Below are 13320 nucleotides of genomic sequence, written 5' to 3'. Positions count from 1 at the left end.
TCAAGGTGGCATGTACCAATGCCATCTCACTAGTCCAAGTGATCAATTTCAGTTCGCAATTGATCATAATGAAAGGACTAAGAGTCAAAGGGAGCACATAAGCAAGTCTAGTACCTGCTAACACTAACCGATAGAATAAATAAAGGGGAGAGTGATCCAACATGGGAAGTGAGATACTCAGCAGACTCATAGAATGGCAGATGCCCTAACTAGCACTCTGGCCTCAGAATCAGCCCTAAAGGCATTCAGATCTGGCTGAAAAGCCCATGATAGTATTTCAGGCATGGAAAGCCAAGACACTCTGGCAAAAGATCTCTGTGAGTGAGATCTCAGTGGAAAGAACAGGTCTTCAAAGAAGGAGGTACCTTTCTCTGAAGGGAGGAGAGAACCTCCACTTTGACTATGACCTTGTCTAAACAAGATAAGAGTCGGAGAACTCAGAGGGCTTCCATAGCCTTGGAAACTCATGACTGGAGCATAGGGAGATTACTGATGCCATAGACAGGAGTGTCAATTGGTAAAGTCAACAACAGGAGTCACTGTGCACTTACTCCTCATGTAGGATCTCTGTCCTTAATGTGCTGTGCATTGAGATTTAATGCTATAACGAGTACTCAAACAATATATTTCACTTTGTGTTTCTATGGGGGTGCAAACTGTTGAAATCCTTACTTAATGCATACTAAACTGATCCTCTGTAAAAAAAAAAAAAAAAGAAATTATCAATTCCCAACTTGACTCTCACTGGGATTAAACATGACAATAGGTCTGATCTGATTTCATCATCATTAAAAAAAAATCATCTATTATTTTTCACTTTATGTTTCTGTGTGGGAGCAAACTGTTGAAATCCTTACTTAATGTATACTAAGCTGATCTTCTGTATATTAAGATAATCGAAAATGAATCTTGATGTGAATGGAAGGGGAGAGGGAGTGGGAAAGGGGAGGGTTGTGGGTGGGAGGGACGGTATGGGGGGGAAGCCATAGTAATCCATTATTCGTACTTTGGAAACGTATATTCATTAAATAAAAGTTAAAAAAAAAAAAAAAAAAAAAAAAAAGAAAAGTAGGGAAAGGTGGACACCACCCTGAAATGGAGATTTCCTTTTTTGTAAAGGGAGCCATAATTACTTTCAAGGAATAACAAATAAGGTACTTAAAAATGTTTGTAGAAAATGGCATTAAACCATATTTATTTTGGTGCAAAAGGAATGTGATAGAGTTTTTTGTGATATGTATTTTGCATGAACTTTGTCATGAAATAACTTATCATTCATGAACATTTTGAAGTACTCTCATGTTTTTGTTTTTGTTTTTCAAGAAAAGCAAGGAATCTGAATATTTATATGAAATCATCTAATATTTACATATGGGCCGCTAAATCAAATTTTTAAAAAATTATTGAATAATCAGAAAGAGAGAGAGATCTTCCTTCCATTGGTTCACTCCCCAAAAAATTATTGAATAAGCACAAACAAAATAACTGGCCATCACATCAGTCAGAAGAGGAGTTACTAGTACACACAATCTGCCAAGCACTGTAGCAGTCAGAGATTAAAGAGGGGCAATAAAGAACTTCAGGCATTATCTAATGTCTTCTCATTCAATAGTCATCTGGCAGTTTTCTGGGACAAATATATGTGCATGGATAAATTATCTTCACTCCTACTTCTCTTGCTCCAGAATTAGGCATACCACATCACTTACTTTTGAAAATCTAACTTGAAAACCAGACTAAAATCAGTAGCTATGTTATAAAAGTCATTCCAGTTATTTTTTAGAGCTTGTTACATGAGCTATACAGTAAAATTTAGCTTAATGTGATTCCATATAGTTCATGCAGCATGGTTTTATGACTAAACTTGTGTGTTAAATTGTTTAGAAATGTTGAGTTTCTGAATGTTATATGTGAGCTTTGCTTGTTCTAATCCTCACTGTATATGCAAACGGGGCCCCTTCTTATTTGCCTTCCCCAGCTTTCCTTCTGTAGGATATCTCTTCTATACCATGAGCAGAGCATCCACTGTTGCTATTCTCCCCCTTTCCTCTCCTCCCCTCCCCTTCCCTGCTTCCTTTCCTGTGCCCCTTGAGACTAGCAGTATCCATATTCAAAGCAGCTTGATAAAAGTCAATGCTTTCTTTACAGAAAAAAAAAAAAAAGCAACTCCCTCAGAAGGGGCTAGAAGCCCAGCTATCCACAGCTTTGCCAGCCGTTAGCTTGTAAAACCAACCCAGATACGGTGGCTCTTTTCCTGCCTTGAGCAGAAGGGGAAAAAAAGAGAAAATTAAACTATTTTCAGACTTTTTGGGACTGAAGTTTTTAAAAAGAAAGACTTTATAAAATAATTAATGAAAAACAACAATGGAAAAAGATGAACAGTGCTACTAGCACATATTTCTAAATTAAAATTCAGCTACAGATTATGCTCGGTAGGGACAGTTTATGACACTCGTTCCTACAATGATTTCATTTCTTGCTGCAGTCTCATCTAAGTGATTTTTACTCCAGACTTTAGTCTGGATGATGCCTCATTTCTTTACCTGCCATTCAAACCTCTACCTCATCTCACTGGAGCCCGTGTAGCCACATAAAGATATCAGTAGTGCTTAGGCTTCTCCAGTTGCCAGAGCAGGCAGGCTTCCAACCCCTTTCTTAGACTGCCAGCTATGTCCCACCCTGTCTCGGGCACCACACACCTACCCACACACCCAGCCTCAGCTTTTCTTGAATGAGAAAAGTCTCGCACCTGCCTAGTTTACAGAGCAGAAGACATTGATGCTGTTCTTGTGCTACACTCAGGCTCCCATATTACACAGCCAGACAGGAGTCCACCTCCCCAGAGTATTTTCTGATCTGCCTTTGCTTTCTATGTCCTAAAGGGTTGCGTAGAATTCTTCCAGCACAGGTTGACATCATCAAAATGATTTCAAAAATACTGCAACAACAAACTTTATCTTCCAACACTACAAGAATTATCATGCTGTCATGTGTGAGACTGGTACATGACATTATTTGGCCAAAGTAATTGAAGCCTGGTTTAAGCTCACCCCACCACGTTTGAATGGCACTGGTGGCAATCAATCAGGTATATTTTGTCCCCCAAAGCATGAAGGGAACAGGAAGAGAATCGCTATGAAGACCAAAGGAAAACTGAGAACATTTTAGACAAAGAATATTTGAGTCTCCCATGCCTCCCACTTCCGTAGCCTGGTTTCATGGGAGGAAAGGGTGAAAAGCATGAGTTCTGACATGAGGCAGTTTCAGTTAAAAACCAATTTCTACTGCTTACCAGCATCTGGGAGCTCAAGGAATTTACTCAAACTCTCTGTTCCCCTTTCCCCTGAATCTGTAAAATGGGAATAATGAGAGTTCTTCCCTCATGGGGTAGGCAAGCACAAAAATTAAATGAGATAATTCATGTAAAAACATTAGAACTCACAAAAACCTCAGTAGATGTTAACGTTAGCTCTTGTTACTTGACAGCCTAGACTAGGCATTGAATAGAGTTTTTTTTTTCTTTTAACATTTTCTATATTTGATTATTACCTTGACTATTACTTGGCAGTCATAGCCATCTGTCTGTATACTAACATGAGTGTCATCCACATTGTATTTTTACTCATATTGAAATTGGAGGTGTTTTAAAGGTGAAATTTCCTTAGGATTTCTTAGGTGCCTGCAGCCACCATATCCTCATGTTTCTGGTGGAACAGTCACAGTTTGTGGTTAACCGGACAAGAGATGCCCAGAGCGACAGCTACAGAATGTAGGTCAGTTTCCCTGACTAATGAACATTAAACAGCTGATGGGATTCAAACGGCAATCAGCCCAAGTTCATTCAAGTAAATACGAGGATAATGAGGAAGCAGTATTGCTACCTGGCCAAAGATCCAGACAGGAGAATCGCAGACGCCAGTCACACAAACACTACAGTCTGCAGAGGATGAGAGCACCAGCAGACACCCACCCGCCTCACACATCTCCAGGCAGCTTATGCGGTCCTCGTGAGGCTGGAATGATCTTAACAGGGGCGGAGCCTGTGTGATTCTCTTCTTGCTGGAGTTAAGACAGTACTCCTGAGTGAAAAGACATACCAGAACTCTAAAAAAATCCAAATACTGTGATTACAGTGACATAGCATTTTTTGAAAAAAGGTTGATTCAAAAATGGGGAAAAATGACATTAACTATTGTCTCACTTGGGAAGCAGAAAAAAATGAAGAAGTAAGGGAGGAAAAATCAAAAGGAAAATTGAAAAAGTAAAGTCAGCAATTTAGTAGAGAATATCTTGACCATGTATAGGTACTCAAATATTACACAACTTTTAATAGTATGAGAAAACTGAGCAGTAAATCAGTGACAAACAGCTACCTATTAACTCAGAATGGCAATAACAGAGAAAAAGCCAGCACTCTATTGAAATTAGGTTTACAATTTCTTTTCAAATAAGGCATATCCTAATTATTTACATACAAACAATATATTGTAGCACCTTGCTGACAATTTTGCATTCCTAAATTGGGTTATTGACTTGAGTAAATATTAACAGAAGATTTTTTAACAGAAAAATCTGGCTTTCTCCATCAATTACTTGCAAGATGTCTCTGCTAAACACATGGACATGATTTCTTTACAATATTCAGACCAGGGGTGGGCAGTTGGTGTAGTGGCTAAGACACCACTTTGGACCCTCTCATCTCACGTAGAAGTGCCTGGTATTAAGTCCCGGTTCTACCTTGGATCCCAGGTTCCTGACAGTGCAGGCTCTGGAGGGCAGCAGAACATGCATTCACATGGAATACATGGATTGAATTCCTGATTCCTGGTTTCAATCCGGTATAGCCCCAGATATTATGGGCATTTGGGAAGTGAACCAGGGAATGGGAGACACCTCCCCCCACCCCTCGCCTACCGACTCTGCATTGAAAATACCTTTGAAATTCAAAACTAATAAAGACGATGTGAGAAGTTTCAATCTACCTGTATATTCCAGATTTTCAACCACCCATTCAGATCTCCTGTGGTGAGATATCGATTCAGTTTATCAGTAGACATAATAATGGATCCAGCTCCACTATGAGCCAAAAATTCAGCCAGAAGTTGCTTTTTAAATGTGTCCCAGAATCTGACAGAACCACATCCTCCGCATGATACTAGGTTGGCTCCTCCTAACATGTAAGGGAAAACCGAATTAGGAAACTGAAACATTGAAGAAACAGCATCTTCAGTGGCTCACTCTGCAAAGCACAATGGGTTGGAGAGATGAGGTACTCTGAGATCAACTCCCATTCTCTTATAAGAGGGAGATAACCCTATGATATGCTCACTAATTGGTGTTGAGTGTTAAATGATACAAGGTATGTAAGATGTTCAATTATAGGTAGTATTCTTCTCTTCATTCACTGTTGTGATGTTTTGAAGCTAGATAGAATTAGTCTTTCCCAGTAAATTCATAAAATATTAATTTTAACATTCTTTTAATATTCTGATTACATAAAACCCATCTTCCCTAATAACCCACTGGACACATACAACAATAAAGGAAGAGTTCTCGTGCACAGACTTGGATGAGTTCGTTTAGGGAAAGCAGCTTAGCTTCTGATTTCCCTGGTGAGCAGCATGCCTAGGACTCCATTGATGAGCTTGTTTTCACTTTTTTTCATCAAGAATTCAATGTAAGCCTTTATGGAACTTTTTTGGGTTATTAGGTCTAGAATTAGCCTTTCATTTCCTATTCTTATATGCTTTAGAGAAGAATTTCGCCTAAATTATTCTTATAAATGAAGTTCTTATTAACTGATAAATTTGTAGATGACTTCCAGTTTGCCTCAAAATATACTGCCGATTAACAATCATGTGTGCTTAAGGTAGAAATAATGGCAGGTAGCAAATTGTGTCAGTGAAAACAATTTGGGAATATTGATAACATTAAGAAGAATCAGTGTTGAGGAAATGAGAGTAATTTTAGGATAATAGTTTATATTGTGGGTATACGTGAGTTCTAGAAGATAGAAAGATTTAGAATCTATTTCAAAATCAATTTTAAACAATCCATATTTCTAAACTTTAGATATATACCACTATTGCTTATTAATAATGAAAAATGTTGTGAAAATCATGTAGATTTTTATTTCCAAATTAAATGTGGGAAAGCAAATACAGAAAAATATTATTCAGATATGTTTATTTGTTTCTCAAACATATAACACATATATGTCTACTTCCTAATGTTAAGGGAAAAAACCATATTGTGTTACCATTGTCAGCATACATCTCAACAGAAGATCTCACTAAGACTCTGATTTACTCTGAGAACCATACAAAGCACTACACCACCCCTCTCCCAATAAGTTAACATGGAGAGCAGGCAACTCCTCCCTGGGGTCAATAATTATTCCAAATTTTGCTCTGATCCCAGTCTCCAAGCTCATCATTATTTCCTTCCAGCCCATTTTCATACTAACTGTCCAAAACAATCAGTCTCACATTTTCCACTTCAGCTGCATTTGGATTAATCTTTGCCTTATATACTTGGAATATATATCTTGCTGTACCTCCACTCTATTAAAACCACTATCTGCCATGTCTGGAACATCAATTTTTAATTGATGCTCATATAAATAGTTGGACAGAATGTTTCTTACCCTGATCATTACATATATAGCACAGAAGAAATTAGTCGTGGTATTGACTCTGGCTTCTGCTCCTGTACCCACCTTTCTCAACTCCAGCTTCCCTTGTCCTGGTTTGTGGATTCTCACGACGTAGTACTGTGTTTGTAAACTACGGGCAGTCAAACTCCACCAATCTTAGACAGAAATAGATTGGACTTTCTCTTTGCTACCTTATCTACCTACAGGCAATATATGTAAATGCATGCTTACCTGTTGCTGAAATGTTTTTTCTTGCTTCAAGAAAGCAAAGCTTCATAACAGCGTTATTGCCCTGGGTGTTGATATCAAAGGTGCAGGCTCCCATAGTACCTTGATCTGCCATGAGATGGGTGGAGCAGCTCTTCCTAGCACTGAGAAGCCTTTGAGGTTCTGGGTCTGTAATGAAACAAAACTGGGTTCCTAATAAATAGGAACATCTACTTTTCAAACTAGTACCTGTGAGAAACAATTGTCTCACCTGTGCCCCTGTCTCTAAGCACTCTATCAAGTCTCAGGACAGACTTCTGGTCAACATGCACCAAGCTATCTTCTGCTATCCATTTTCTCAACCCCATCTTGAAACACGATTTGGTTTCATTTTTGTTTTACATATTCCTTACACACTTACTGCATTTTCTCTTGATATGAGCAGGGATTTCATATTGTAGTCACTGCTGACATCTTAGAGATCATTATATGCTCAAGACAAATGTGATTCTAATATCATGGCATTTTCAGCTTATTAATTATTAATATCAATCTTGAAAATATTGTGATGAACATGAAATGTAATGACTGCTTATGTATATTTTAATGATCATTTTTAGCAATACTATTGCTTAGTGAGTTACCCTGGAGAAGACACTCCTAATGGTACTTCAATTATCTAATGATATCATCTCCAGAACTTATTAATGAAAACTGAGACTATTCTCAGAATGAATGAATAGTGTGAACGTAGTTCTGAAAAGTCTCTACAGGAGTATCTTCGAAATTTTGAAGTAAGAAATTTATAGCAATGTCTTTCACACCCTTCAAAAAATTACTATTATTAGCTTTTCTCCCTTATCTCTTTGTGTATTTAATGCAAGCCCCAATTTAGCTGTTGTAAGAGCAAGATGGTACTCTCCTGAAGGCCAACACAGTAGAGGAGGAATTCAGCCCTCTCCCTGGAGAGTCAGGTGACCTTGAATGATTAGCTTGTATTACATGAAGCTTGTCAGAGCTCGGCGTCTGCACTCAGGCAATCTTTAAATCTCTTACCTTGATTCTCTTAATCAGTTGTTTCACAAAAATAAGTGCATCTGATGACCAGTTCTTCCTAATGTTAGCTTCACCCTCGGAGTTTATACAATTCAGACAATAGAATCTTGCTAGCCCACAAGGAATGACATATTCATTACCCAAATAAATTAGTCTAAGGAAAAAACCTTTAGTATCTAAGGAAAGTAAAATAAAATGTGAAAGGAAATTGTCAAGACATTTTGCTTAAATATAAAATATTCATATGCTCTGCTAAACTCCCATAAAATATAATATACTCTTATCTAATGCTCCTCACAAGTTTCTGAAGCAAGGAATAATTTAAGATTTCCAGGTGGCATAATATTTAATACATGCTCTAGATTGAGCCTGAACAGCCTATCAAGTGAACATTTTCCTACCAAGGGGTATCCAAGGTTCACTCAAAAGCAATTTGGCAAGGTTCATTGCCAAAAACTAAACTCGATAAAAATGAGAGGACTGTTCCCTGCTGTCAGTAATTCAGAAACGCTGATGTTGCATAAAGAGACAAAATGGTCCACAATGAAGAATTTGCTAAGCCAAATAAATCTCAAGGTTCTTTTTAGTCACTTTGACAAGACAACGACATCCTAATCCTTTGTGCTTTTAGCCGATCATCTATAATTTAGGAGCAAGCTACATCAGATACATGCATAAACAACCAGGCCTGCCGTGGTCTGACTCAGGTACAATATTTAGTTTCGAACTTGCACTCACCTGATTTTGATTTCACCAGCCGCTGGTAATCAGGATGAAGGACATGGTGCGCATTTTCTGTGCTATTGTTCCATAGAATAATTTCCCCATCATAACTCCCTACATGAGCCAGGATGGAGAATATAAATAACCAGAATGTTAAACAGAAAATATGTGCAACAGGAAGTAGAAAAAGTCATCACAAGTGTATCTTACACAGAATCTCACACACAGTGGATTCTCTTTTTATATTTTGGAAACATGACTCATAATAACTAGCTTCTTTTTAATTTTAGAGTTTATAATCCTTACAACATAATTTATGCAGGTATGTAGAAATTACTGGCACTTTATTTTATTTTATAGTTAAAAAAAGCACTAAGAATAAAGGCTTTGCAGTGAGACACTTGAATCTGAGTCCTGGCTCTGCCACTTATTAGCTGTGTAACCTTGGGCATGATATTTAACCCTCCTTGCTGCCAAGATTTCCTCATCTATAAGACAGGGTGGATAATCGTATTTATCTCATAGTGTTGTTTGGAAGAATGAAAAGTACTTAAAATAGTGTTGAACATATTGTAAGACCTGAAAAATGTTTAATTATTACTATACTTGTTTACTATTTAGTAAGAACAAGTAAATCAAGTTCTAGATATCTGTTCCTGGCATCTCTTAAAATGAGTGTGTGTGTGTGTGTGTGTGTGTGTGTTGGTGTGTGACTTCTCTCAATTCCTTTACTTTTACAATCTTTATTGATTATTGATTTCTACAATCTTAAAATTGTTACTGCTCTTCACAGAACAAAAAAAGGATCCGGTGATGAAGTTAAGTTTGACTATGCCTGTCCCAAGAAGGAGCAATGGGAATGCCCAGATCCCTGCTCTCCGTGGCTCAGTGAGGATAGCCCACTACTGAGCTGTCAGTAACAAATGGAAAGTATGGAGGAGCTGAGCTTGAGTGGGATATGCTCATAGAGACAATCTCAGAAATTTGGAGAGAGGAGAGAGAAATGCATACTAAACTTCATATCATCTCAGAAACAGCAACATCTTTAGCTCACAAATTGGCCAAAAAGAGTGGAATTCAGTTGTCTGTGGGGGTAGCCATCTTCGCCCATGAAGCATTTTACAATGCTCCTTTTCAAAGTGATTGACCAAATATTTTCACATGGGACTGAAGAGATGAGATTGAATGAGGAAATTATCTATCCACCCATGCAATGGTATTTTCTGACACTTTCACAAAAACAACTACACGGCTTTATACTTCACTATCTCCATCATATTTCATGATGTGATCCTCCCTGCAGGGATGGACTTCCAGTGGCTATAAAGAAAGTTCACCTACAGAGTTGACCCTTCCAGAAAGTAATCAGAGAAGTACTGAAAAACAGCAAACTTTAAAAAGAGGTAGATCCTTGAACTTCATACGGTTAATATTTCATGGATATCCTGGTTCTTTTCCTTTAAGTTTTCATCTCTCTTAATTGATAACATTTTTGGCTCCATATAAAAAAATTCAGACTGTCAAAACATGGACTCTAAATTTTCATGGTATCCTGCAATCTGTTTTTATGAGTTTCTTTCTTTGACCAGAAATAATACAGCAATTTTTATTCTTTTTAGCATGTCACATCAAAGCATGCTGATGGATCATTTTAAGACCTTGTTTTAGTAGATACTCTTTAACAAACTACATTGTCAGAGCTAAACTATGCCAAAAGGTTACTAGTAGTTGCTGTAGTTACTACTAATAATTACTGATGAATTTCTTATGTGCCAAGAATGGTGTTAAACTCTTACACTGACAATCTGTACTGTAAATAAAAATATAGATGACCCTGTTGAAGATAAATGGACACTATGAGAAACAGTGACTTCATCAGCTCTTGTGCTGACTGTTGATGTACAATGTAATACTTTATCCATTTTAGTATTTTTTCTTTGTTTTGTTCTAGTACTATTGGTTGAACTCTGTAACTAACACACAATTATTCTTAGGTGTTTAAATTTTAACTGAAAAGTGATCCCTGTTAAATATAAGAGTGGGAATAAGAGAGGGAGGAGATGCACAATTTGAGACATGCTCAATCGGACTTGCCCCAAACAGTAGAGTTAGAAACATGCCAGGGGATTCCAATTCAATCCCATCAAGGTGGCATGTACCAATGCCATCTCACTAGTCCAAGTGATCAATTTCAGTTCACTATTGATCACACTGATAGGTCTAAGAGTCAAAGGAATCACATAAACAAGACTAGTGTCTGCTAATACTAACTGATAGAATCAAAAAGGGAGAGAACAATCCATCATGGGAAGTGGGATACACAGCAGACTCATAGAATGGCAGATGTCCTAAATAGCACTCTGGCCTCAGAATCAGCCCTTAAGGCATTCGGATATGGCTGAAGAGCCCATGAGAGTATTTTAGGCATGGAAAGCTAAGACACTCTGGGAAAAAAAAAAGAGGACCTAAATGAAAGATCTCTGCGAGTGAGATCCCAGTGGAAAGAACAGGGCCATCAAAGAAGGAGATACCTTTCTCTGAATGGAGGAGAGAACTTCCACTTTGACTATGACCCTGTCGGAATAAGATCGAAGTCGGCAAACTCAAAAGGCTTCCATAGCCTTGGCAACTCATGACTAGAGCCTAGGGAGATTACTGATGCCATAAACAAGAGTGTCAAATTGTTAAGTCAACAAAAGGAGTCACTGTATACTTACTTCTCATGTGGGATCTTTCCTTAATGTGTTGTCCAATGTGAAGCAATGCTATAACTAATAATGAAACAGTATTTTACACTTTGTGTTTCTGTGTGGGTGCAAACTGATAAAATCTTTACTTAATGTATACTAAATCAATCTTCTGTATGTAAAGATAATTGAAAATTAATCTTGATGTGAATGGAATGGGAGAGGGAGCAGGAGATGGGAGGGGTGCAAGTGGGAGGAAAATTATGGGGGGGAAGCCATTATAATCCATAAACTGTACTTTGGAAATTTATATCTACTAAATAAAAAAGTAAATATATATATATAGATGGATTATTTTTACCAATGAAAATTATGCCTTAGAGTTTGTATAACTTGCTCAATATCATGCTGTGGCAGAATGGTAGAACATGGTAGAATCAGGATGTGCGGCTAAAGAGCCAACCAGATGAACTGATGGTCATCACCATGTTGCCCAAGCCACATTAAGTACCACAATTGTTTCTTTAATAAGTCCGTTCATTTTGCAGTTGAGATTTTTTTTAAAGTGTGTAAGCCAAAACAAATCAAACTGCCTCCCTTGATGGTCAAGTGAAGGTCCCATTCACCTGTAGCAAGAGTTTGCGGGGGTAAAAATGCAGCACACAGAATGTCATCCTGGTGCTGTACTCCTCCTTTCCATTCCTCAGACTGGATGAAAAATTGATTGAAGTTCTGGGGTCGAAACACAGTAATACCTCTAGTAAAAAGAATATGGAATTTAGCCATTATGCTAAAAGTGATACAGATATGGACTAGCCATTATCCATTTGGGTGGTGATATTTGAAAGGCCAAAAACCCAATATTTTATCTGATGTAATCAGTAAAACTGAGTTCCTACACTGAACTATCTTTTAGATTTTCATGTTTAATTCTCCAGTAAATTATGAATATGTAACAACAGAAGTTTATCCCTTTTACAGCCATTAATATCAAACATGTATCCATTTATCAGATTAATTATCCATCACCAAGACTCTAAAGCAAAGTCCCAACATGGAACCATGAAATCACCAGGAATTTTGCAGCAATAACAATTAGGTGGTGCTGGTGAGGGTCTATGGACAATTAATGTTTGGACTTTAAACAGAATCAACAGGTTTCTTTCATCAAGCTTCTCAGGACATTTAACATGTTCACGTTTCCTGTGGTATCTCCCTAGCTTGCACAACCTCAGTCTAATCTGTTGGATTCCACAGAACCTTACCGAACTACCATTGGTGGCACTCACCAAAAGCCACTCTGAAGAAATTAGACACATTAGAAAAAAGACACTCCGAAGAAATTTGCTCAATCAATACATTTTAAACTGACAAAAAATTGGTTTTAGAGAGATCAGTATCTTGGGGCACTGATGATGAATTAGAATACAAACCAGAATGGGTAGAAAATGAAATACCTTGGGCCTGTAGGAAAGGGGATGCACAGAAATTAAATTGGGGGACAGGATTTGATGATTTGAATCCTGTCTACCAGCCTATGATAAACCTCTCCTTCCTTCTAGGGTCAACCACATCTCAAATGAGAATTTGTACCACACATTTGGCATCTGCCACTCTTACTCTCTCTCCGTCTCCCTGCAATTTTGCTTCTATTCCCACTACTCTGAAGGCTTCCTCACTGACCTACCATTGTTTTGCCTTATTCGTGAATGGAGACTCTTCCTCTCACTCCCACCCCTTGCAACTGTTGCTTCCAATACATTTTGCTTTTCTTCCTTCCTCCCTAATCTTTCATTCCCTAATCTCTATTTTCCCTCCAATTCTTTCTCATGTCTCTTTCAACACTCACAATATTGTCATTCCTCTGTCCCACTCAAACTGACTTAATCAGAGATCATGTACAACCAAAAGTTCCAATTTCATTTCCATACGAACAGCTCTTAAATTGATATTCAATCATAACCTTCTCCAGTGGTGTATAATTTCCACTTG

General features: G+C 37.7%; 1 protein-coding gene across 4 annotated transcripts in view; it reads right to left on the bottom strand.

The window, feature by feature from the left end:
• WDR49 (WD repeat domain 49) overlaps positions 1-13320 on the bottom strand; it is a 161087-nt gene that overhangs the window by 53318 nt on the left and 94449 nt on the right. For all 4 annotated transcript variants that reach the window (XM_051818753.3, XM_089331008.1, XM_089331007.1 and 1 more), the window contains 5 exons: positions 11955-12085; positions 8657-8755; positions 6887-7051; positions 4983-5170; positions 3882-4079 (listed from right to left, as the gene is read on the bottom strand). In XM_051818753.3, the coding sequence (XP_051674713.3) occupies positions 3882-4079; positions 4983-5170; positions 6887-7051; positions 8657-8755; positions 11955-12085 (781 nt within the window). The remainder of the gene's footprint in view (positions 1-3881; positions 4080-4982; positions 5171-6886; positions 7052-8656; positions 8756-11954; positions 12086-13320) is intronic.

Source organism: Oryctolagus cuniculus, chromosome 4 (genome assembly GCF_051225735.1).
Source record: "Oryctolagus cuniculus isolate XC-2025 breed Fujian yellow rabbit chromosome 4, ASM5122573v1, whole genome shotgun sequence".
NCBI lineage: Eukaryota > Metazoa > Chordata > Mammalia > Lagomorpha > Leporidae > Oryctolagus > Oryctolagus cuniculus.
Note: the sequence above shows the minus strand (reverse complement) of the source record. Positions and strands in the feature narration are given on the sequence as shown.